Here is a 27,004-nt window from a genome sequence, read left to right as displayed (position 1 = left end):
ATTAAGATTTCACAAGGATCAAAGCCAACACAACAATATTCATGAGCACGGATCCATTACAACAATATTTATCAAGGGATTATCACTCATCATGTCACTAGCAGCGATTTGAACCTAGGTGTGGTAAGTAATAGTCATTTTGTCCAACCACTCAAGATAACACTAATTGACTAAAATTTTGGGCATTGGGGACTACATGGGGAAATAAATTGACCTCCCTTTCAACCCAAAGATAAGAGAGAAGTTGTTGGTACTTGATCAACCTATAGACTCACTTAAAGCATGACATAATTACTCTATTCTAGAATTACAACATGCCAAACTATGAGACTTGAACTGGGGTGGAGATGATCAAAAGGTTTTTGTCCAACCACCCAAGGTAAACTCAATTGACATATATGTATGTGTGTGTACTAATTTGAACTTTAAAAATAATAAATATTATATTTTAATTGTAAAATAATATTTAAATTTTAGATCAAATACAAATTTTAAATTATGTTATATAAACATACATATATATATCTTTTTTTTTTTTTTACCTTTACAAAATTTGTATTAATTAAAATTGTAAATGCAAACTTAATGTTTATTATCATTATTGCTTATTATTACTTAGAGATATTGCATGTTTATAGTTGTTGTGCAACATATGTGTAGATGAGACAATTTGTGTTTGATTCGATAATGTTTTTCCTTGTGAAGGCTGATGTAATGTGTTACTGTTGGATATAATAACACTAATGGGCCAGATTCAAGTGATTGTGTAATTTAGCACGCTGCACATGTTTCACCATTTTGAAATAATGAAAGATCAATGGATTGATCCCATTTATATTTCTGTATGAATGCGTTATTACTATTGCCTTGTTACTGGTTGTATAACTTTATAATATGGATTCAATACTCATTAGTGTCCTATATAATAGTAGGAGTTGATAATGTTGTTATATTTTTGTCATGTTAATCTTGTGCATGTTGGATGGTGAACTACTTAGCTACAACTAAGGATGATGTTATGAATGAAACACTTATACCATAATGGAATTGTAGGTAGTAAATAATGAGTCAAATAGTTAGTTTAATAACCTATGACGTCCCCTGTGGCATATAAATTCAGAATGACTATCATGTGTTTGTCCGTTAGGTGTCTGGACCTCTGGGCAACAATTGAGATGAAGTGTCATAGAAATGCAACAATCCCATCTAATTATGGAAACATAGTTCCCATAGTCCCCGATTACACATTGGGCAAGATTTCATCCACTTTGTGGGTGACGCCAAAAGGGCCAATGCTGAGAGTGTTTGTTGGCCAAACTATGCACCAAACTTGGGTCTGTCATAACCGCACACCAACATACCTATCACCCCTTCCTCTAGCCGTCTTGAGATCTTGACACCCTATCTAGTCATTTCTTGTTATGTTTCACATAAAATATTTGGAGTCACTTCGTTTAGTGGTCTAAACCACCAATGGAGAAACTTATTGGTATCCCATAAAGCATCCCTTAGACCTAAACTAGGGTTGGATTAAATCTCTTAACCCTCCAAAGAATCATTAGAAATTCCATAATTTCCACCTCATATGGCATATTGCCTTCCACATAGCCTTTTCCAATCATTTATAAAGAAACATCCTTCTTGGCTACTCCGGTGAACCCTTTCTATAATGGAATCTTCACCATCTAAAATATAGATATGTGTTCCTATCCTTTGAGACCTCTTCACAAGTATTAGAGCATGAAAAACCTATGTTTCTATCTAATGCAAATATGAATGACATAAAAATAACTGAAACTAATCCAAACCGAGGGAGAAAATTCTCAAAACAAGGTTTCAAATTTTAGAGGTTTGTCCAATAATAATCCAAATTCCAGAAAGAAAAAATAAAATATGTATTTGTCTGAAGAATGTCCAATTCGACATAGAGGCTAGCCAAAAACACTCTATAGGCAACAAAAAAAAGTGTAGAACATGAAGTGACAAAATGGGGCCTAAACTTCTCTACATCAAAGTGCAAAAATGATCATTATCCGATTTTGAAACATCTCATAAAATCAATTTTTTTTAGAATAAAATATAAATTACTTTTTAGAAAAAAATTGAAGAAAAAATTATTTTACATAGAGTGTAAATGCAAACTTAAAATTTATTATATTACTTAATAAAATAAAAAGTAGACAACCTATATTAATAACCCGTATGGGTTTATCTTTTAAAACCGATATATATCTTTTGGTTAAATTTAATTTAACATAATGATTATGAAATTTGGTTAAATTTGATTTAATATACTAATTTATTTAATCTAAAATAGAATTTAGATAATAAGTGTTTGAATTCAAACTAATATCATTGTTTAATCAAATTTTAATAAAATATAATAATTTATGGTATAATTATGGAAAATGTAGTTTGGTTTTTGTATTTTTATTTAAAATCTAAAGAAATAAAATTTGAATGAATTATAAATTTTAATTATTTGAAAGAAAAATACGTTTTTAAATATATAAATGGATTCAAGGTTAAAAAAACATTCCAAAAACATTCAATTTTTATAAGATCACACAATTACATATAAAATTAAAAAAAAATATACAATTACAATTTAAGATTTCAAAAATATAAATAATATTTTTAATAAAATTGACTTAAAAAATAAATTAAAAAAAAATCAAAATCATACTTATAACGATTAAACTCACACTTATAAAATGAAAGACAACAACACTTAATTTTCGAACTAATTTACCTCGCAATCATTGCATTTTCTCCTAGGGACAAATAAAATATGATATCAAATTGCATTTTTTCCAAGGGGACAAATGAAATAATGGAAAAGAAAAGTATAAATGTGACATCCCGACCATTGCATTTTTTCCAAGGGGATAAATGAAATAATTGAAAAGAAAGAATAAAGGTGACAAAAGTCATGCCCATGCATTATTATGGTGGAATAACTTTTTTGTTTTAATGTTGGAAAAGTTTCATTTTTTTTTGTAAGTTGAAATTTTATTTATCTAGCAAAAGAGATAAACATTCGAAGGAACGAAAAACAGGTGGTCTCACCTCGACCAAGTTTGTTAACCATTGTTTGCAGCATGTGAAAAAAATACAAAAAAGAGACTAAAGACATCGTCCATAAAAGGGAAGGCCATAGACACCAAAAGACAAACAACACATAGAAAACACCTGAGGTCATGCTAGTCCTCCGACGTGATGGATGCTGGGTTATCAGGGGTTGATCCTGGAGGAGGCGGAGGGCGGAAGTTGCATTGGACATGCCCTTCAAAGTGTGCCATCCATGTCTCCAGCTTTTCCACTTTTCGCTGAAATATGGTTTTGACCACGCCGAACCACCACCACATGCTCTCTAACCTGGGACTGAAAGTAGTGCATCCTATCCAGGGTGGCCACCAGCTCAACATGCTCCTCCCTTCGGACCCTTTCAGCTGACTCCAACCGATTGAACAAAGTTTGAATTAGCTCGCGACAATTCTCCAAACAACAGTGTTGAATTACTTATGGGCTAGGAGCTAAACGTTTTCCAACCCTCGACTCACCTTACCACCATGCCACACACCACTACGTCGTTGAGGTTGTTGAGACCGCCCTCCATGACGAGTCGCCTGCTCGCTACTATCACGGCCATCACGTGCTCCAACACCCATCTTCCGAGAGTGATCGATAGTCTTGCCACCCCAGCATGTCCCAACTCCACATATTGAATTGTCCTGTCCTAGTCCTCGTTCCCCACTGATCCTAGCTTGGCAGGGAGGGAGGAACACCCACGCCGAGGGTAAGGTTGCATGTTGAACAAACCAGTAACACCACTACCTGTACCTGACTCAAGAGTGTCGGAGCCACCGACAATCTTTAGGGCCTAACCCACTGTAAATCGCTAAGACCACCTCACCTAGAGCCTAGACCTACCGTCACCCGAAATACTCCACAAACAACCACATGCAACAACTCGACTACTACCACTCCACCAATTGTGCACTCTAAGTTTCCAGCCCTTCAGAACGCTGAGAGCTTGAGCAAATAGAGATAGAATGGACGGGTTAATCTCACCCCTGGCCGAAGCTCCTTAAAGGGCCTCTCGCAAACCACACCATCATACCTCCATAGTAACCTTCAGGGAGGCAATTCCGCTATCCCCACAACACACAAGAAAATACCCACTAAGACACACAAGGCATGCCAATTCTCAGTCCAAAGGCTTGAGACAGAGTGTCCCATGCACAACCACCACCACCCCCAACAACACCATTAACCATACCATCTCCAACAGCATCCAACGGACCAACAACTCGCACCTTCTAAATTCCAATATACCCAGAAATACCAACTCACCTGAACCACCTTAGGTCGCACTGTGCATGCACAGAAAAGCATAGGGTGTTGTGTTGGGAAAAGAACAATGATAAATTTACACTCCCAAGCTCGACAGTCGCCACCCTACTCTGAAAATCCATGGTCGTTGCTTCTGTTTGCTTGCAAAATACCAACTGGGAGCACAACACTGAACTGAAATGCCAACACAAAAGCCATAACAATGAGCCATCCCGCTCCTTAGATCTTTGCCGTCCACACTCGCTGAGACATTAAGATGTTTCACACGAGCACCTTTACACCCCTAGTATGCTGGTTCAGACGAGAGGACAAGGAATCCGGTTCTCCACCTGCATGGCAGTTGTTTGTAGTCACGAGACTCAATTTACCACATGCTTCGCGATTCTCACCCCATTGAGGAGAAAAGTTTCAATTTTTAATTTAAATTTGAATTTTAAATTTAAATAGTAATTTAATATATGAAAATCACTAATTTATCTCTAATTATTTTATTAGTGTAAATTGTCATTCATTGTTAAGTTAAAAAGCTATTGTTATAATTATGTAAACCTTATTAGTTTGTGCAAAGCAATAATATAGTAATGAATTTGTTAGTAGTTAATTTTTTATTTATTTAAATCTAGATACATAAATAATAATAATAAATCAATTACAATGCACTTTATGTTTCAATTACAATCTTTTGTTTTGAAGGTTTGGATGCCGCCATACATAAAATTTAGCTATTGCCGACGCTCTTGTGGGCCACAATCTTTACCACTCTCGTAAACTGGGCTTTGAATACTATTTGTAGTTGAATGAGTGTGTGTATATGTTTGCTTTTGAATTTGCTGGAGGTTTGAACTATATTTGTGCTTTTCACCTGTTGAATCAACTATATTGGTGGCTTTTCACATGTTGAATTTTTATAAATTTCAAGTTTATCAAGATCAACTATGCTAACGTATATGTTAATATATTAATAAATTATATTTTATTAATATTTTTTTCATCAGAAGAAATTATATTTTGTAATGACCCCAGAGGATGTAAATGTGGAATTTTACTGTGGTAAAAGATAGTATGGTAGTTGTTGTTTTATTTAAAAAAAAAAAAAAAAAACAAAACTCTGATAAACTACTTTATTGAGAAATTTAAATATTTTTTTAAATGCTGGCAGCCTCTAAAAGGAGGATTTAAAAGAAAGTAGTCAGTTGTAATAACTGATTGAAACTACCCTCCCAAACAGGAAAAGTCCTGGTAATGGAGAGGAAGCTCTGTGCTGTTGGGACAGACAGAGGGATCTTTTCCAAGAAAAAAAGAAAGAAAGGAAAGACAAGAGAAAACAGGTTAAGTCTGGTGAGGACCAGATAACCAGGCACAAGGTGCACATATCTTGTTGAGGGCTGAAGGCCTGCAAGATGGCTCGGGGGGAGAATCCAGTCTTATAGATGGATCTCATGGTCGGGTGGAAGAGCAGGCTTGAATAGCAGGTGAATTTATTAAAGTACCCAATTACGACACTGGCGAACCAGGTACGAATTCATACTGCAGAGAATCTAAATGAATAATGAATGTTGAATGCACAGTGGACTTATAGTAGTCAGGAAATGACTGTGTGTTTCTTTTCTTTAATTACTATCATGATGGTTAAGCTAGTTAAACAGGTGATAGTTTAACTTAAATGCCAGACTATCATAAAGATAATACAGTTAAACAGATGGTAGTTTAACTTAAATGCCAGACTATTTTAAAGATAATATAGTTAAACAGAGGGTAGTTTAACTTAATGAACAGACCATTATTCAATAGACATATCAATAAACAAACAGAGATACAAAGGTGGTCTCTAGTAAAGAAATTGCATACAACGGAACCCGCAGCCAGAATGTCGTAGAACGTAACCAGTTATTATTGTACCGAGCGTAAACACCAGGAAAACATTTGAGCCGTGCAAGGAATGCCGGCCAATAAATCTCTTCTTAAATATGGACAGAAAAGAGATGAACCTACTTTAAGTAACAAGAGACTGTCGAAATATAACATATCTTACAGGAAAAGAAATAAACCCTGCAATCGCATGAAATGATGGGACTATACGATAAACCAGTTAACAAGATATGAGTAACTTGAAGCATACTGTCGACACAGAGACGGACAACTGAATCGTAGCCGGAGGCGAATAACCATTAATAAACAAAGATAACATTGAATCATACTAATAACGTTTAAAGCGTAAATAACCCAGAAGGGAACTCTGATAGTATGACAAATTCGAACGCAATTAGGGAAAAACTCAGATAATGTAACCCTGGCAATGTAACATTTACATATATAATTGAAAACACAGAAATGTATAGTCTGGTTCCGTAAACCATTGAGTTTGGCATACAGCCGGCTCGTATACAATATCCATTAAATTAAGCACAAAGGTATCAGTGCCCAAGACCCGCAATGGGTGGAAATGTCCGAAATTAAGTTACAGTAAATGGATTCAAGCACACAAGTTACACTGTGTGTCATACCTCACCGGAGCCGGGCATGGCTTAAGCCTGAAAACATAAAAACCTTGAGCCGTGAGGATTCCCTCGGGAAACACCTCATCGGCACAAAAACAAGAGAACACCAGCAACTGGAAGACCAAACTGCAATAAACACAAATATGGACATGTTAGGGTCGAAGGAGCCTTAGAGCTCTCGTACCCAAGAGGAACAATAAATAGGAAGTAACCCTACCTGTAAAACGCCGAGGAAGCTGTGGCGTTGAGGCCACCCGTCAAGAGAGCTCGAGCGGAACCACCTGCATACACTATCAGCAAGGGAAAACAAATTAGCATGAAATCCTGAATGCGAGCAAACAAAATGGTAACAGATGAATGTGCAGGTAGGAGACATACGATACCTGAACGAGTTCTGATGGGTATACCGGCATGCAGAAGGCCAGCAAGACTCGAACCGATGTCTGAGAAGCGGAGTAGAAACAACCTTGTGAAACAAATGAACCCGGCTTGTCGCGTATTGGGTTTAAGTATTAACCTCATACACTTGGAATTGCCCCAACCCTTCGATCTGGAGGATAGATCTCGGCCGTCGATGCAGCGCGGGAATCTGGAGCGGGAAGGTCGAGGAGTTGAAGCTCGAGGTGTCACATGGCCCAGCAGATAAGCCATGCCACCTGCCTTATTATGAGCCCAAACCATAAAAGCAACCGATGACTCGGCGCCAGCAGAGACTGCGGCCGGACCAAAAATCTCCGTGCTCATTTATCACAAGTCAAGTACTGAGGGGTTGGCAAGTTTAGAATTAACAACGTTATACGACCAACCAAACCCCAAATCACCGTGCAGCATATTAAAAGCGATGCAGCATATAACTATGGTGGGATAAGCATAGTTTAACATAAAATATGAATGTACGCGCAGTAATGAGTAAGGAAAAGGTATAATGGTTGATAGAGTTACCATATTTTATATATTTATCATTTTTTTTATTACATGTATATGAGAGTGTGACATATTTGGAGTAGCTTTCCGCTGTATATAGTTTTGTTTTGAATTGGACAAATATATTATTAAAGAAGGTTCTAATTACAAAAAGATACATTTATTTATTTTTATAAAAAGTTACCCTTTTTTAACTGAAAAATCATATATGAAATAGCTCTCAAGTCTACATAATCTTACTCAAAATTGAACCATAAAACTGGTAAGAACCAAATCTCTGCACATAATTAAACGACAACAACCTCGAAACTATTAATCTAATAAAAAATAAGAAATAATCATATTCTGCCATATGATGAGTACAGTCTACATCTTGTACACTTCAGTCGGTCTCCTGTATAAAATCTGCATCATTTTTCAGACTTATCTATTTAGACACCTTTTTAGATATTTATTTTCAGTGCGTCTTGTATGCGGAACTCAACACATAATATTTCAGTCTCTTATTATTTTTGCATTTACTCCTGTCATCTCATCAAATAATAATGCTATTTTTTGGAACTTTCCATTGTAAATCAGACTCCGTTGTTTATTTTTCTCCAGCAGTTCTGGCCTTGTCTGCCAAAGGCTTATTAAGAACCCTAAATATATTTTGTAAATGATGTTATATGTACTTTTTTTATGGTAATAGAAAAGGACGATATTTTCAAATCTGGAAAAAATTAAATACTGAAATTTAATTATGGAAGGACAAGCGAAGCCGACGTATGCTAATTTAGGTAATTAATATTGAAATTCCATTTCATGTGTGTGAGTCATTAATTTACTTTTATTTATTTATTTGTAATGGATCTGGAGATCATTGACATCAAATAGTGGAATGGCATTTTTTTTTTTTCAATTTTAGTATGTGTTATTTTTTTCAAAGTGAAAATTTAAAGATCTAATCTTTAAATCTTTTGTTTAAAAAAAGACAAATTATACATCCCAGAAATTTACCAATAATTACATGTGAAATAATCTACTAAATTATAAAACACTCAGATAATTTTTTTTTTTTAAAGACTCATCAACAATAACAACAATCAAAATATCAAATATTTATTCTCAAACTTGAAAATACAAACTAAGCAATACCAACGACCATAACACCTCTACATATCAGAGAGGAGTAGTTGTTATTATTATTGTTGCAGTAGTAGGCGTTGCAGATCAAGGGCAGGGTTTGTAGCAGTAGCACTTTCGGCTGGTGACGTGGAAATCGCAGCTTCCCGATGGAAATCCCTCAGTTCGGCAAACATTTTTGCAGTTGGTGCTACTCACGCAGTACCCTTTGAACTTGCCACTTGGGGTTTTGCACATTCGACCCTCTGCCACTTGAACCGCCATCATCCCTGCATCGCATCACATCACATTACATATTTTTATTCACATCATTTCGCCCAACATTTCAACGCAGAATTTCCATCATCCCTGCATCACATCACATTACACATTTTTATTTACATGATTTGCCTAACATTCAACAACTAATGTGAGTAAGCATTTAGCTAACTATTTTTATTTTTAAGAGTTAGACTCTGTTAATAAGCTAGTGAGTTGTAATCTTTTTTAATAATTTCTTTTTAGATATTTTTAGTAAAAATTATATATATAACTTTCAAAAAGTTAAAAGTCAATTTTGGTTATCTACTAATAAACCAACCAAATGTAATCTCTTTCTTAACCATTATTATTTACTAATAAGCCAACCAAATGTAATCCTTTCCTGTAAATTTGCCATATAACCATTACCATGAAAAAGAAAAGAAGAGGAGATTTACCAATGGTTATAAGGAGCAGCATCAGCAGAAAAAGGGCACTGAGTGGAGTGCCAACTGTTAGAATTTCTACAAATTCAGCAATGAATCTGCATGCGGAATAAACTCAAAGAATCATTTAAACCTTATTGCCCAGGGATACGAGTTACCTCCAGCCATTGGTGATGTATTGATGAAGGCCACAGTCCACAAGCTTCTCTTCAGCAATCCAGCTTTTGTCCAAGCAAAAGAACACAAAATTCTGAAGGCACTTGCAAGCTCTGCTATCTCAGCTAGATGGTGTAGAACTGAAGGGGGTTGAGATAGGAGCTTGGGGACCAAACAGAGGAACATATAGCTAAGCTTCCATCAAGCTTCTAAATGCTATGTGTTAGAAAATCCACAAATCAAGGTAGAGATGAGATCAAAGTAATGGACCACTTTAGTAGCTCCCAATTATTAATTTAGTAATTGCAGTTGATTTTCTTAACTTAAGGAAACTACTGCAGTTGGTTTCCATAAGTTAAGAAAAGCTGCAACTCCATAAATCAAGGTAGCTTTTGTGTTAAATTAATGGAGCTTAACATTCTCCCACTTGGTCCATACTTCCAAACTTAATGTCTCAACTTAAAAACCATTGATAATCTGTATTAAGTAATAGATACATGAATCATGGCGATAAGTCCTCTAATGACGAGTATTACCTTCCATGTATTACTATGCATTTATTCTTATTATAATTTATGTGGCAACAATTTCTTAATGAATAAACCCTATGTTTATTCTTAAATGAATTTTCTCAAATCAACTTAAGGTGCACATAATATGAGAAAAAACATCACAATAATTAAGAATTTCATTAACATTGTCCATACAATGAAAAAACTGCATAATGGAACCAAGTCCCATATTCAATACATGATCCTTGAAATTAACTGTGGCATGCCCTTAATCAAAGGATCATTGATCATTAACTCAGTGCTGACGTGCTCAATGACCACTTTAACACGTTCCCTTATAGCTAAATACTTAATGTCGATGTGTTTATTTCGACTCCCACTTTTTTAGCCATAAAATCAGCAGCTGAATTATCACAATATATTCTTAATGGCTTAGAGATAGAATCCATAATTCTAAGCCCAGAAATGAAATTCTTAAGCCATACACCATGTAAAGCAGCCTCAAACAGGATATACATAAGCGTGTAGTCTTTGGTCCCATGAAGGTACCTCATTACTTTCTTTGCAGCTCTCCAGTGGTCTAAACCTGGATCATTCTGACATCGTCCCAACATTCCCAATGGGAGCTACACTTGGTGAACAATCTTTCATCCTGAATCTCTCTAAAATTTTATTAATATAGGTTCCCTGTGACAGACCCAAGTTGCCTCGAAATCTGTCTCTATGGATCTTAATGCCAATGACATAAGATGCCTCACCCATATCATTCATATCAAAACTTTTAGAGAGGAATTGTCTCACCTCATGTAGCAAACCCTTATCATTGGTTGCTAGCAAAAGGTCATCCACATATAAAACAAGAAAACAAATTTTACTCCCACTAACCTTCAGGTATATACATTGATCCATAATGTTTTCTACAAAACCAAAAGAAGAAATTACACTATGGAATTTCAAATACCATTGGCGGGATGCTTGTTTTAAACCATACAATGACTTCTTGAGCTTGCAAACCAATTGCTCACCATGACTAGAGGGGAATCAATGAAGATGTGTTATTCATGAAGAAGTGTTATCAATCATTAATGAAGAAGTGTTATTAATCATCATCTTTTAGTACCAGTGTGAACATGCATTGAATCATATGTGACATTGTTTTGTAAATTAATGCAGTAAAGACCATTAGACAAATACCATTCCCAACATAATCAGATTTATAGAATAGACTGAAAGATTTTTCTGAAAAGTTTAAGGAATATCCAAAAGGTACAAGCCTTGAAACTGAGATCAAGTTTCTAGAAAACTTGGAACATAAAAGGTCTTTTCTAACTCCAAAACAAAACCACTACTTAAAGCTAAATAACATGTTCCTATAGCTTCCACATGCGAGCCCATCTTGTTTCCTGATAAGATGCTTTGCTCACTTCCCACTGGCTTCCTTCGGTTCTGCAAACCCTTTGTCTGCAAGCCATTTCTGATATTTGGCTGCCATTTCTGATATTTTCTTAACTTAAGGAAACTACTGCAGTTGGTTTCCATAAGTTAAGAAAAGCTGCAACTCCATAAATCAAGGTAGCTTTTGTGTTAAATTAATGGAGCTTAACACCAACTCCCTTGCCCGCCATTATCGATCTCCTCTCTTTTGTTACACACAACACGCTTCAAAGTTCGAGTGAAGAGCAGTGAGCGACCTGCAAAAACAACGAAGCAAATACTGTATTTATATGAGTGCTGAGGCGGTTCCAAATCATGTCACCGTGTCTTGCCTTCTTTTGTTTGATTCCATCGACTTCCAAAGTACTAAAAAAGAGAAGAACAATGTTAAAAGGTAAAGTGATTAAAAATAAAAAGGAGGATTTTGATAAGGTGGATCCCAGGGAATAGACTTTTGGACTTTTGATCCGAGGGAATGATTTCGTATTTCGATTACAATCCGGCTTTTTCTAAGGTTTGAATGCGGTAGTCGTGGGCAATATATATAGTTTTTACCCACACTCCACTTGTGGTATCTGTGAGCCAAAAGAAATTAATAATCACATGATATAAAATTTCTTTCGTTACAGTTGTATAGTTTAGTCATATCAATTAAACAAAAAGGTACATAATTTTCTCGCTTGGAACACTAAACTAGTACCTGAAGCACATATTTTTTTGAGACAAGCAGACGCTAGATTATCAAAAATAACATAATAAAGCATAACTATAAGTTTGATAAAACACAACTATAACTGCTTTAAATGATAAGTTCATTGCTAGTTAAAAGTAACACAAATCCTAATTCTAAACATATTAGTTTGAAGTTAGTGCACTAGGCACAACACAACTTTTAGATTCTCTTCTCCTTCATAGTTTAGGAATTCAAGGTTGGTTATATGTTTTGTTAGCAAGGACATTATTATCTCCAATTCTTTCATTTTTTTTTTTTTCCATAGGAAAAATCATAATTTTATTAAAAATAACAAAATTACATTTTGTAGATGCTGAAGCGCATATCCAGAAAGCAAGTCAGAGACTGTTGTTCAAAAGACACAAAATAAACAGAAAGAAGATAATGTACAATTGGGGAGAAATTAAACTTTTCTCCCCTTTTTCTTCTCAACTTTTCGCCACTCCCCTTGAGTCGGCAAGGACGAAACAAGTGCTAGAGAAGTGTCCTCCATGGGGTGAGGATTTTCCTTATTTGAATCTGAGTGATCTGAGGTATGATGTCTTTTGGCACCGTTGGTATCCATTGTATCTGGGATCTTCCCCGGTAAAGTGTCCATCAGATCTTGTAATACTGATTCCTCTATTTCTGGTTCCTTGAATGTCGGGTTGTTCTCTTTGGGAATGGGGTGTTCCTTTTCCTCTTCTTCCTCCACATCAGGGACCTCAAGGTCTGGTGGGGGGAATTGCTATCCCTTGGGCTATTTGCCTACTTTCTTCTTCCTACGCATATATTTTTTAGCTTCTGGGCACATGTTTTGTAGATGTCTTGTTTGGCGGCAAATTCTGCATCTGAATGCAGTATTTTCGTAATCTAGTATCTGAGTCCAGCACCCCTATTTATACTTGAGCTGAATTTGGTCTGGCAATCCTTTGCTGAGATCTACTTCCACACAAATGCGTGCAAATGTGTAAATTTTTTCCTCCATTCTTTCTGTGTCCATTTTAATGAAACACCCAATGGTGTTGCCTATACCAGCCAGGACTTGATGGCTCCAAAAATGTAGTGGTAGGTTGTGAAGGCGAACCCAAACCGACATCTGAGATACAATCATTGTATTTGGATCAAAATCTGGAAACCATGGAGTAATGAAGAGACCCGTGGATCCCATGAACCATGGTCCTTCCCTCATGATGATGTCCCTTTCCTCTGATGTACGAAATTTAACAATGAAGAAACCTTTGGAACAGAGATAAATGTCACATGTATTAGTCCAGGTTCTGAAGACCCAATGGAAAAGGTCCATAGATTTGGGCCAAAAACAATTGAATCTGCATATTATCGCATGTTTTTCCACTGTAGAACAGTACTCATATGTTTTTGGAGTATCCGTACTCAATTCTGGGGTGTAGCTTAGTTAATCCACAATGTATGGAGCAGGTTTTGTGCTGGCTTGCTTTGCTGATGTTGTTGTTGTTTTCTTTCCTTCAAGAATGTTTTTGAAAGATAAACCTTCACTTTTTTGTTGTTGATGCATTTCTGGGGTTTTTGCTATGCTCCATCCTATGCCACTGCCTGGAGGATTTGTTTTGCGATGGTCTACAGTGCCTCCCATCAACCTTAGATTGAGAGTAATGGTAGACTCTAGTAAAATTTTGTAGACCATAAGAGGTTTATGGTCTTGAAGTACCCTGCCTCCAAAGATCAATACCTGTGATCCGGTAGGATAACCAGTATGCTGGAAGATGTTGTGCTTCAGGTTCTGTACAGTTTTGGTAACCTGCACCCAAGCCAGATGTGTCCTCCTAGAAGGGGTTTTAATAAAAACTTGAAAGGGAAAAGGGTTTACCAGTGATTCAGGTTCTGATTATGTCTGAGTGAAAATTTTCCCGTTCCCCTCAGATTTGCTGCACAACTTTGTATTCCTGGTGCTTTCCTTCGGGGACTGAAAATGCCAAGAATGGGCGAGATCTGGTTCTGGCTGAGTTGCATCAGTTGCTTTGTTGGGCAGATACCAGAATGGAGGTCGGGGAGAGCCCATGGTCACCCCATTCGCCACTTTATCCAACCATCCCTCTTGTCCTTTGGCCTTGGGCCTGTCCAGTGATCTGAAAATCACCCTATGAGTGATCTCAGTTAAGAATTATTAATTGAAGGTATTACAGACTCATGTGCTGGTGTGTGTCCATGTTATTTTAGGCAATGGATCGATCAAATTGCAAAATACACAGACACCAGAAAATGGAAAACAGCAGAGAAACACAGTAAGCAAATACAAGAACACAAGAAATTAATAAGGAGTTCACCCTATCCTCTAGGGCTACATCTCTGGTCCAGCTCTCAGTGGTGGCCTTCTTTTATTGTGTCTTGAAGCAGAGAATTACAATGAAGGAGCTCAATATGAGTCTCCTGAAATAGAATTTGCTTGGCAGGGTGGTTCTTGGATGCCCCAAGCCACTGGTCTTTAATGGAAGGAGCCCAATGTGGTGCTCAGTCCTGACAGATCCTCTCAGGGATGGCTTGAATCTCTCAAGCTCTCTGGTGCTCGACGCTGCCTTTGGTCAGCTCGGCCCTCTGTCTTCTTTCTGCTTTTTGCTTCACTGTCTTTTCTTTGTTTTCTCTATCTTCTTCCTTTTCTTCTCTGTCTTCCTCTTGGTGTTCGGTGTTCGGTGTCCTCTGCTTTGTCTGTGCATGGCTTTAAAACCATTCGTTCTCATGGCTGTTCGATTCCCCTTCCACCTCCGTCAGATCACCTGCTACAGCTTCGCTTGGAGTTCCCTGTCTCGGCGTCATCATCAGTCTCAAAGGGAGTGGCCACTTGTCCTCCTGCAACTACACCAACTTGCTTCGTCGGTTCGGTTTTTCAGTTACGTCATGGAATGAGTCCTCTACCACGTTGGCAGTCAAATTGGACGTCAAATTCTTATAGATCATGGCTTAATCCCCCGTCGATTCTGGCTTTCCCATTGGGCGCGATCTCAGCTGTTAGATCTGGATCCCCCAGATCCGATGCCATTCGCTCATTTTGCGCGGTTGACTTGCTCGACCGTTAGCGCGCGATGAGCAGCAGTTTTCTCTCTCCTCCGCTTGCCACACGTCGAGCACTGAGTGGAATCGCTCCTTTTTCGCCAAAACTGCTTACCGCCCAAGGGTGCCCCCGATAAATACCGCCGGTTTTTGGAGCGCGGGTCCCGCCTTTGCCTTTAGCCTTTTTCCCCACGGTTTTCTCAGCTCCCATGTGACTGAGTGCTCAGGGCCTCTCCTTCTCGAGGGGTTTTGCCTAGCGATGCACGATTAGTGCAAATCACACATCAAAAACTGCCTCCTTTTCTCAATCCGGGCTTCCCAGGGGCTAGTTTCGCCTCCTGCGCAGTCTCCATGGGCCTCGGTCAGCGCGCTTTGACCGAGGTCCTCGTGTTTTCACACTGGCTGCTAGCTGCCACTATTTAGAGGTGTTTTTGATCGCTGCTCTTAATTCTTTGAATTCTGTCCTGACCTGATATAGTCATGGTTCTCTGATAACTCTTCATGGATCCAATTCGGATCATAGCCTTCGCACTAAAAAACTTTTGGACCACCAAAAGTTGGTTTTTAAGCATTGACTAAGTGACGGTACTGTTGTCTCACTTTCCCAATCTCAATCCACTTTGCACTGCTCGGCTTTGAACCCTTGAGTCCTACTATGAGGTACTCAACATCTCCTCTGTGCGTTGTCCTCACCTTCCTATCCAAGACTGTGTCTTCCTGCAATTCATTAAGATATTCATGTAGCAGGTCATCAATGGAAGGCAACTGACTCTGCTCTTCAGGATCCTCAATCAGAGAAGGTTCAAACAATCTCAAGCAATTTGCATTTACGATTGAGTAGATGTGCATGTAATCTAGTAGATCAAGGCAAAAGGCATTCTCACCAATCTTCTCAAGTATCTTGAAGGGTCCATACCTGATAGGCTTTAGCTTCTTACCTTCACCTTGCATCCTGTCCTTGCTGATATACAGCCAGACTTGGTCACCAACTTGGAAACTATGCTCCATCCGATGCTTGTCATGCGTAGCCTTGTATTTGGCTTGGCTCTTTTCCAGCTATTCCTGTACTGCCTGGTGGATCTCCTGGATTTGTTCAATGAACCTAGTTGCCTTGTCCACATCACTGCATCCATCAACCATGGTATCTTTACCAAAGACAAAATCCAAAGGAGACCTTGGTGTGAAACCAAAACAAGTCTCAAAAGGAGATGTCTGTGTAGAAGAATGTTCTGCTCTATTGTAAGCATGCTGCACATAACACAAGTGTTCATCCCAAAGCTTAGGATGTTTGCTGCAATATCCTCTGAGTAATTGGATCACTGTCCTGTTAACTAATTCTGTCTGGCCATTAGTTTGTAGATGAAAAGTTGTGCTTTTCTTTAGTTTGGTGTCCATCAGTTCCCACAGACTTGACCAAAACTTCCCCACAAATCAGGTGTCTCGACCAGATACAATAGAAGTGGGTAATCCAAAATGAACCCATACATGTTCAAAGAACAATTTTGCAGTCTGTTCAGCTGTAATCTATTTATTACAAGGTATCAAAATACACATTTTGCTGAACCTATCCATAACAACATACAGATAATCATGACCTTTCCTAGATTTGGGTAGTCCTCCAACAAAATCCATGGAAACACTTTCCCAAGGGTGAGAAGGAACTGGTAGTGGAGTGTACAAGCCTAGTTTTCTGTTTCTGGGCTTGCTTTTAGCACACATAGTACACCCTCTTACATATCTAGAAACTGTCTCATTCATTTTTGGCCAATAACAAAATCTTTGCAGCTTTGCAACTGTTTTTTCTTACCCCAAAGTGACCTGATATCAGAGAAGTGTGTGCTTCCCTAATTATCTTTACTCTCTCAGTTTGTGGAATGCAGAGTTTCCCACAATGGTATAAGAGTCGGTCCTTTACATGATAATCCAATTCTTCTACTCTTTTTCCTTGACTCAAAGTTGCATACACATCTCTAAAGTCTATATCTTGAGCATATTGTTCAATGTAGCTTTCATGTAGCGCAGAATTATGCTTAAGTATAGCAGATGCATTTATAATGGGTCTAGATAACATGTCTGCAACTTTGTTATGTATTCCTTTTTATATCTGATGACTAAATGAAACTGTTGTAGAAAACCCATCCATCTGTAGTGTCTTGATTGCTGCAACTTAGTTTGGGAGTGCAGGTATTGAAGTGGTTGATGATCAGTATGTATTACTGTCTCTTTGCCTATTAAGTAATGTTTCCACTTTTTCACACTCTAAACTAATGCATACAATTCTTTATCATATGTAGGATAGTTAACTACTGCAGGATTAAAAGTCTGAGAATGATAACATATGGATTTACGGTGTTGTGTCAACACTGCTCCCATGGCATAGTAATTGGCATCTATTTGGATCTCAAATGGTCTTTGTAGATCAGGGAGTGCTAGTACAGGTGTTGTACTAATATTTTCTTTCAAGGTGTCGAAGGCTTTCTAATGTTTGCCTCCCCACTAAAACACCTTGTTCAATCCTATTAAAGCATGTAAGGGAGCTGCAATTGAGGAGAAGTTAGAAATGAACTTCCTCCAATACTGTGCTGCTCCTAAGAAGCTTCTAACTTCTGTAGCAGATTTGGGTTTAGAACAGTTTACAATGACTACCACTTTAGAGGGATCTATTTTTAATTCACCACCCCCTACTATATGACCCAAATAATTTAGAGATGTTTTGCCAAATTCACATTTTGAGAGTTTAACATGAATTTTTTCTCTTTTCAAAACATCTAGTGTTTGCTCAACATGCTTTAAGTGTTCTTCCCATGTTTTGCTAAAAATCAGAATGTCATCCAGATACACAATAACAAAATCATCAAGAAAAGGTCTGATTACATCATTCATTAATCTCATTAAAGTAGCAGGAGCATTAGTTAAGCCAAAAGGCATAACCAACCACTCATACAGTCCCTGCTTTGTTTTGAAAGTAGTCTTCCATGCATCTTGTTCTGCAAATCTGACCTAATGGTATCCACTGCGCAAGTCTAGCTTGGTGAAATAAACAACTTCCTTTAATTGTTCTAAAAGATAATCTATGCGAGGAAGGGGATAACGATTTTTTATTGTTATCTTATTCAGTGCTCGGTAGTCAATGCACATTCTCCATGAGCCATCTTTCTTTCTCACCAAAACGATTGGTGACCCACATGGTGATGTGCTAGGCCTGATAAACCCCTTCTCGAGCAACTCCTGCACCTACTTCTTGATTTCAGCATTCTCTAAAGCAGACAACCTGTACATTCCAATGTTAGGCAATGGAGCATCTTGTTGCAAAATAATATCATGTACTATTTCCTTTTTGGGCGGCAGACCTTTAGGTTCTTGAAACAAGATATCATACTTTAAAACAACCTTTTCTATATCAGCTTGCTGTTTAGCATTACAGCCCTCACATACATTGGTTTTATCAGGTTTCTTTTCCTTTACAACCATCAGTAAGAATTGTTTGCATCAATTTATCATTCTTTTTATCTGCACTGAGTTTATGAGAGTATAATTATTCTTGAGCTTATGAGCTCTTACAAAGTATTCGATTCCATCTTTAACAAGTAGATACTTGTTCTCAGCTCTATAGAAAACAACTTTTCTATCATACAAGTAAGGACTTCCTAAAATAATTCCACATATATCCAAAGGAATTATGTCTAACTCAACCTCATCTACAAATGCTGACCCAAAAGAAAACTTGAGTTTGCACTATCTAGTCACTTGTAGTTGTGCTTTATCATTCAACCATCCTAATGGGTATGGTTTCTTGTGAGGTGTAGTTGCTAATCCCAATTTATTTACAATTGCTTCAAAAAATAAATTTAATTGTGAGCCACTATCAAACAAAGTATCAATCTTTTGATATTTGGAAGCAACTCGAATATGGAAAAGCTCATGTCTTTTTCTCTCATTTTCTTTATCAATAACAGATTGAGCAGAATTATTAGTAGATGCCTCAGAATTCTTACCTTTTATACCTATGGCTGCAATGGTTGTTTCATCTCCCGAGTTTGACCCCAAATCTTTCTGAATAGCTACAATAGTCTTCTTCTTCTTGCCCTCGAAATTCTTAGGTCTCAGCTCTGGATGCAGAATCCAACAATGCTCTTCATCATGCCCATCCTTTTTACAGTGAGTGCATGAAGCTTTGCTTCTCTATGCAGTGTTAGCCTTCCTTGCTTTCCACTTATGCTTTCTTTTCTCCTTACTCTTGCTTATAGTGGGTTGGGATGGTCCCCCAACTTCTGCATTTCCATTCTTTCCTCTAGCTTCTAGATGAGTAGCTTGTACAGATACCTCATCTATACTAGTGGGATTAAACATGAGGATGGTATGCCTCATGTAGCTATGTAGACCACCAATGTACTTCAAAAGAGTCTCTGGTGAGTCTAATGAGATTCCTAGAATCAATGCTCTCTTTCTAAATTCTTGAGTGTACCCTTGCACACTTTGCCCTTTCAACTGCCGAAGAGTTTTCCAACTCATCATGGCTTGTTGCATGTAGGCCAATGGATAGAACTGCTTTTTGATTGCAGAAACAAATTCACTCCAGACAGAGATGGTCTTACCATGTCTTTTCATGTCAGCTTGGGTTCTGCCTTCCCACCAAACCAAGGCAGTGCCTCCTAGGCGTAGGCTTGCCAGCTGAATTTTGCTCTTGTCTGAATCGATGTTCTGTACTCTGCAATAAACATCAATTTGTCTAATCCAATTGTCCAACTTTTCAGCATTTAGCTCTCCATCATATATAGGCAAATCAAATTTAACATCTAGTTTGATCAAAGATGCTTTCTTGTTATGCACAGGGCTATTAGGAGGGGTGAGGAAGCTTTCCTCTTTCCCTTTTCCTTTGGAGTGGTCATGGAAGTGAGACTCATCTTCTTCTTTGTCTTGTTTAGAGCCTAATGAGTCTTCATCCTTGTGTTTTCTAAAGTCCCTATACATTTCTTCTACCATGGACTTTATGGCTAGGAAACTTTCTATGAATTGAGGGTCTGGCCCCATAGAACCTTCCTCTGACATTGTCTTCCGAGGATAGACTCTCCCAATTTCAGGATTAGTTTCGACCAACTCTCCTTCTCCTAATTTGAGCTTTGATCTAGTGAGCATTCAACAGCTAAACCAACACAAGCTTGTATAACCTTACAGCCTAAAGCTCTAATACCACTTGATCTGAAAATCACCCTATAAGTGATCTCAGTTAAGAATTATTAATTGAAGGTATTACAGACTCATGTGCTGGTGTGTGTCCATGTTATTTTAGGCAACAGATCGATCAGATTGCAAAATACACAGACACCAGAAAATGGAAAACAGTAGAGAAACACAGTAAAAAAATACAAGAACACAAGAAATTGATAAGGAGTTCACCCTATCCTCTAGGACTACATCTCTGGTTCAGCTCTCAGTGGTGGCCTTCTTTTATTGTGTCTTGAAGCAAAGAATTACAATGAAGGAGCTCAATATGAGTCTCCTGAAACATAATTTTCTTGGCAGGGTGGTTCTTGGATGCCCCAAGCCACTAGAGTGCATAGACTCTTTTCCTTACTAGCTCTTTAAACTCTCTAGTCTTTAATGGAAGTAGCCTAATATGTTGCTCAGTCCTGACAGATCCTCTCAGGGATGGCTTGAATCTCTCAAGCTCTCTGGCGCTCGACGCTGCCTTTGGTTAGCTCAGCCCTCTGTCTTCTTTCTACTTTTTGCTTCACTGTGTTTTCTTCGTTTTCTCTGTCTTCTTCCTTTTCTTCTCCATCTTCCTCTCGGTGTTCGATGTCCTCTACTTTGTTTGTGCATGGATTTAAAACCATTCGTTCTCATGGCTGTTCGATTCCCCTTCCACCTCCGTCGGATTGCCTGCTACAACTTCACTTGGAGTTCCCTTTCTCGGCGTTATCATCAGTCTCATAGGGAGTGGCCACTTGTCCTCCTGCAACTGCACCAACTTGCTTCGTCGGTTCGGTTTTTCAGTTACGTCATGGAATGAGTCCTCTGCCACCTTGGTGGTCAAATCAGACGTCAAATTGCGGCTTAATCCCCTATCGATTCCGGCTTTCCCATCAGGCTTGATCTCAGCCGTTAGATCTGGATCCCCCAGATCCGACGCCATTTGCTCATTTCACGCGGTTAACTTGCTCGACCGTTAGCGCACGATGACCGACGGTTTTCTCTCTCCTCCGCTTGCCATGCATCGGGCGCTGAGTGGAATCGCTCATTTTTCTCCAAAAATGCTTACTGCCCAAGGGTGCCTCCGATAAATACCGCTGGTTTTTGGAGCGCAAGTCCTGCCTTTGCCTTTAGCCTTTTCCCCACGGTTTTCCCCGCTCTCATGCGATCAAGCGCTTGGGGCCTCTCCTTCTTGAGGGATTCTAATCGCGCATCAAAAACTGCCTCCTCTTCCTGATCTGGGCTTCCCAGGGTCTAGTTTCGCCTCCTGTGCAGTCTCCATGGGCCTCGGTCAGCACGCTTTGACCGAGGTCCTCGTCGTTCTAAGCTGTCTACTAACTGCCACTGTTTAGAGGTGTTTCTGATCGCTGCTCTTAATTCTTTGAAGTCTGTCTCGACTTATACAGTCATGGTTCTCTGATAACTCTTCATGGATCCAATTCAGATCATTAAGCTCCATCAGATCCACGCTGATGTTGACAGCAAACCTCCCTCTCACTTGTCTGAACCACCCCTTACCTGTTTCTCTGGGCCTAATCTGAGCCACCGCACCCTCTCCTGCTATCGCTGAAGCCAAAACCCTTACTCCCGCAAAAACCCTCTCGTGCCTTGGTTCGTTCATTCCATGATTGGCAATGGGAGGTTGCATTGTGGTTATGGGATCCCAGTGTGATCTGGCCAAACTAATTCGCAGGGCCGAGCTGAGCTTTGCACCATGGAAGAAACGCAGAGACATAGGGTAACCGACAGCAAATGGGGTGTCAGATTTGTGAATTTCAATGCGTTCTTTGTTTCTCAGCCTGGTCTAAGCCACTGCGCCCTCTTATGCTTTTGCTGTCGCAAAAACCCTAGCTCCCGTAATGGCCCTCTCGAGCCCCTGTTCATTCAATTCATTTTTTGCATTGGGAGGCTGTGTTGCGGTCATGAAAAACCGGTGCGGTCTGGCCAAAAATGCACACAGGGCCGAGCCGAGCTTGGCACCATGGGAGAAAGGCAAAGACTCAGGGTAGACGGGGACTTCAATGCGCTCAACAACATAAACAGTGGATGCCATTACCGTCAACCTTGTTCCTCCCTGCAACCCTTCATCTCTAATTCTTTCACTTATAATTGGAGAGCATCAATATAAAGAAAGATTTCTTGTGAAGTCTCAATTTTTTTGATCAATAATTTTCCTATGATAGATTTTACCTCCCAACGTATATTAAAAGTTTGAAGATACTTATAGTTAAATGTTTGAAGATACCTATTGTAGTGCCCTATGGTGCAAATATCAAGGATCCATTGTTCCACATTTTCTTCAATTTGTTCATCCCAAATGAATTGCCTTTCCACCCTAGCTTCAATTTCTATAACATTGATTTTATTTCTTGCTTCATGAGTGTGACACCAAAATATTACTACTCAATTCTTTGTATTATGTTGTGCTCAAGTTTGTGGATGACCCCTTTGATTATAACTAGAAATTTGAGGAGCAAACATAGTACAAAGATTACACACAAAATAATATTAGTATATTTCTTTTCAAAACCAAAATACATCACACATACATACTGCTGATGAGATCCAACAAATTCTAAACTATGAGATTGTTTGTTAAGAAAATATCTCAACAACCAAAAAACCCAAACCAAATAAATATTATATGCGTTAATTCTAACACCCTCCCATAACGCTTACATTACAAAGATCAATACAAAAATCACAAATTACAATATTGAAGTTAAAACACAAATATATGTATGATTTGGTCATCATTAGCACTTAAAACCACTCTAGAATCTTGCGGACTACACTCTTTCTTCACGACAAGTTTGAGCTTACCACTTGACTCATTTAAGATACAACTTTCTCCGACCATCACTGACATATTTATAATACTGACGCTTCTTAACATACTTACAGATGTTGAAATTGAAATTGTGAAACTCATGCTCTGAGAAGATGATTACCCTTCATGGTGAAAGTGTCAAACCTTCGTAGAGACCCCAATTTGATTTTCAAGTCCACTACTTCCAACGATTTCTAACACTTGTCTTTGTTGTGGCTTAGGCTCTGATCAATGGCCCATGGGAAGAGAGTGAAATATTCTAGACACTGGTTGTTCACTGCATACATATTTACAAAACAAAGGACATAAGAACACAAATCTATGCGCAAAATCTTCACACGAACAATAAACAGTTCACTCTCCTACCCTATCCTACTTATTTACAAATAATCAACTCTCAGTTATCATGTTTCTCACATCTTCCTGGCCTTCCCATTAGGGAGTTATGCCAAATCTGGCTCTAATACCATATTTGAAATTTTAGGAACAAAATAAATACAAATATTACACACAAAATAATATTAGTATATTTCTTTTCAAAACCAAAATACATCACACATATATAATGCTTATGAGATCCAACAGTCTAAACTAGGTGATTGTTTGTTGAGAAAATATCTTAACAACCAATAAAACCAAACCAAATAACTATTGTAAACGTTAATTCTAATAGGGTTATACATGTCAACAATAAGGAGGAAATGAATCGGTAAGGGAGAAGTAGAGGAGAGTGCATAGGAAGAAGAGTCTTCAATAAAGAATGGTTTGAGGTGAGTGGAATGTTGAAGGGAGGAGACTGACAAAGTAGGCTTCGAGTTTTATAAGGGAGGGACTAATTAAAAAACTCTCTAACAAACTAGAATTCCACTTAATTAGATATAGAATAAATACAAAGAGCCAACCAAGACAAATAATTAGTTGCAAGAATATAAGAGAAGAGACTTGAGATGTTAGCTAACTCTCCTAATCAAGATAGAAAGATTGCTAAGAAAAAAAGAAACACAAGAATTGAATAGAGATGGCCTACATAAATAACTTACACCAAATTCTGCTATAGGGAAATGTTATATTTTATGCAAGTTGAGCGACCTATAATTATAAATGATTTTAGAGGAAACAATGAGCTCAAAGGAAATGAACCTTATACAATCCCCATTAAAACTAGAGCATGCTACTTATAATGTGGAGTGTACTCTCTTACCATCAGTTAAGGTTATGGAAGCTGAAGTGAAGGTTGACAATGGACCCAAATCATGTTTGCATGGGTCAGCGAAGTGAGGAATTTTTGTTGCATTTTTCTTATATATATATATATATTATAATAATAATAATAATAATAATAATTACTAAAATTCACACACACACACACGCACACACTTTAGTACTTATTATTATATTTAATTACAAAATAATATTTTAATATTCAAATCAAATACAAAGTTTAAATAATCTTATAAATAAAAATATGATTTATTAATATCTTTTTAATTCTATAATATTTATATTTTAATAACAAAATAAAATTTTAATATTATAGTTAATTAAGAGTTTGTTTTCTTTGAATTTAAGAAAACAAGTAAATAATCTAAAATAAAAAAATATTTTGCAACATTGAAAACCTACTCACTTATAAACCATTAACACTTCATTTTGAATGAATATTTTTTTAAGGTAATGGTAATGAGTCAATTAACATTCATACACAATACCCTACAAATGGGGTGATTGAGAAGTGAAAGGTGGAGAGGCATGTTGCTGCCATCCTACTAGCCCACACACCTGCGAGACATGGTGCCATGCCTCCTTAATGATTTATTACATGCCATGCAAAACACATAGGTTACTATAACACTCCACCACCTAGTGATATCAATAGTTAATATTCACAAGGATTATATGTCAATGGGGTTAGAAAAAGGTATAATATTATATGGAGAAGTTAATGGAAGGTGTGTTAGGTCGTACGATGAGCCTATCAAGCTCCAATCTCACACTAAAACAACATTCAATTGGCAGAAAGAGGTTGGAATTTGGGTTCAAATCATTTTCTTGGGAGAAATAAATCATCATTTTGCATGCTAGAGGGATTTTTTGTGGTGTATTATCTCAAGAATGGAGGTATTCAAGCACCGGAAAGCCTATAGGTTCTTATTTTTTAATTCCCAACGAGTGAAGGTTAGCACTCTCCTTTCCATTGTCAGGTTTTCAGGGTGGGTGTTCGTGCATTCTAAGATATTTTCCTAGAATACACGAAGGAAAAGCTATTTATGTCAGGCTATTTGCCTCACCTTCTTCATTGTTTCAACTAACACTAGGAATTTTTGAAGGTCTCAAGCAAGACAAGCTATGGAGAAGTTGAAATTTTCATCCCAGGTATGAGTTCTCAAGTTTAAACTCAGCCTTTCCCTCCTTGGAAGGTTGCCTCCAAAATTTTGTAGCTCAAGATGGCACATGGGGAGAACAAGATTTCAGTAATTCCTTCCCTTCATTGGGAGATTTTAATGGTTCTTATATTGATGATTTAGTTACTTTTTCCCCTCTGGGAAGCATCTGAGTTAATTGACTTACCACTTTGGTCGAGGCTCAACATAATTCCTATGTGGTGGAATCTCTAGACTAATTAAGGGATTTAAAATCATATAAATGCTTCGATACCTAGTGCCATCCATTCTCGTCATGCTATCTATAAAAATGACACCTATTAATTGCAGATTGAGGTGGTATCTTGTTTGCACATTTGAACAACTCTCTCAATTGAAATTCATCATTCACCGATGGACAGTGAGGATGCATCAAAGTGTGGCTTATTAATAGGAATGATCTCACTCAAGGGCCCAAGTGAGAGCCAAGGGCTTGGATTAGAGATACCAAAAGCTCACCCCTCAACTAGTTCAAGAGGAAATTATCTAGGAAGAGTGGGAACTAGAAGAGCAAAGGTGCATACTCACTACCACACAAGTTTTAGCAGAGGTGGTAGATTGGGTTTGAAATGTAGGGCATACTAGATGTTTCTACAACTAATACATGTACATTGTAGAAATTTATTAGCACTTAAAATTTCTTCTGGGAAGAGTTCTTGTTGATGAAAATGAAATCAAGGATGACATCCTTCTAACCTTGAACTAGATGTGTAGGTATATGGTATCAAAGGATTGAAGGCCTAGATGATTCGAGAAGCACATGGGAATCCCACTTGATCTTAGTTGCTCCTAGACAACAAGAAGGAGCCCATACTAGTTGAAGCTACCGATTAAGATAAATCTAGTTGAATGTCTTTCGATTATCTTGTTTTACTATTTCTATGTTTCATTTCTATAGTTTTTTGGCCTAGTAGGTAGTCATAGTATTTCTATGTTTAGGACTTGTTCAATACTCTCCCTTTTAGGATTATGAAACAACTAAAGTTATGTATCTGGTATGGTTTCCCTAGTGACAGACCATAACAAACTTCTAAATACATCAATAGAAAATATCCACTTCATAAAAAAAAATCATCCAAAAATAATACCTTATAAAAACCTACCCACTTATAAACCATTAACACCTCATTTTGA

General features: G+C 37.8%; 1 protein-coding gene across 1 annotated transcript; it reads right to left on the bottom strand.

The window, feature by feature from the left end:
* Positions 1-8,854: 8,854 nt before the first annotated feature.
* On the bottom strand, positions 8,855-11,957 carry LOC149251758 (defensin-2-like). Its single transcript, XM_089456579.1, has 3 exons — positions 11,869-11,957; positions 9,602-9,657; positions 8,855-9,172 (listed from the first exon to the last, which is right to left on the bottom strand). The coding sequence occupies exons 1-3, from the start codon at positions 11,880-11,882 to the stop codon at positions 8,991-8,993; spliced, it is 252 nt and encodes an 83-aa protein (XP_089312705.1). The 5' UTR covers positions 11,883-11,957; the 3' UTR covers positions 8,855-8,990.
* Between the last annotated feature and the right edge of the window lie 15,047 nt (positions 11,958-27,004).

The sequence above is a fragment of the Pinus tabuliformis genome, chromosome 7 (assembly GCF_031772625.1).
Source record: "Pinus tabuliformis cultivar Carrire ecotype Pingquan chromosome 7, CPIR1, whole genome shotgun sequence".
Lineage (NCBI taxonomy): Eukaryota > Viridiplantae > Streptophyta > Pinopsida > Pinales > Pinaceae > Pinus > Pinus tabuliformis.
The sequence above is the reverse complement of the archived record's forward strand: the minus strand, read 5'-3'. Positions and strand labels throughout refer to the sequence as shown.

Coding starts and splice junctions, on each gene's coding strand:
- LOC149251758 (XM_089456579.1), bottom strand. Junction 9,173..9,601: donor GCTGCTCCTTATAACCATTG/GTAAATCTCCTC, acceptor GATGCGATGCAG/GGATGATGGCGGTTCAAGTG.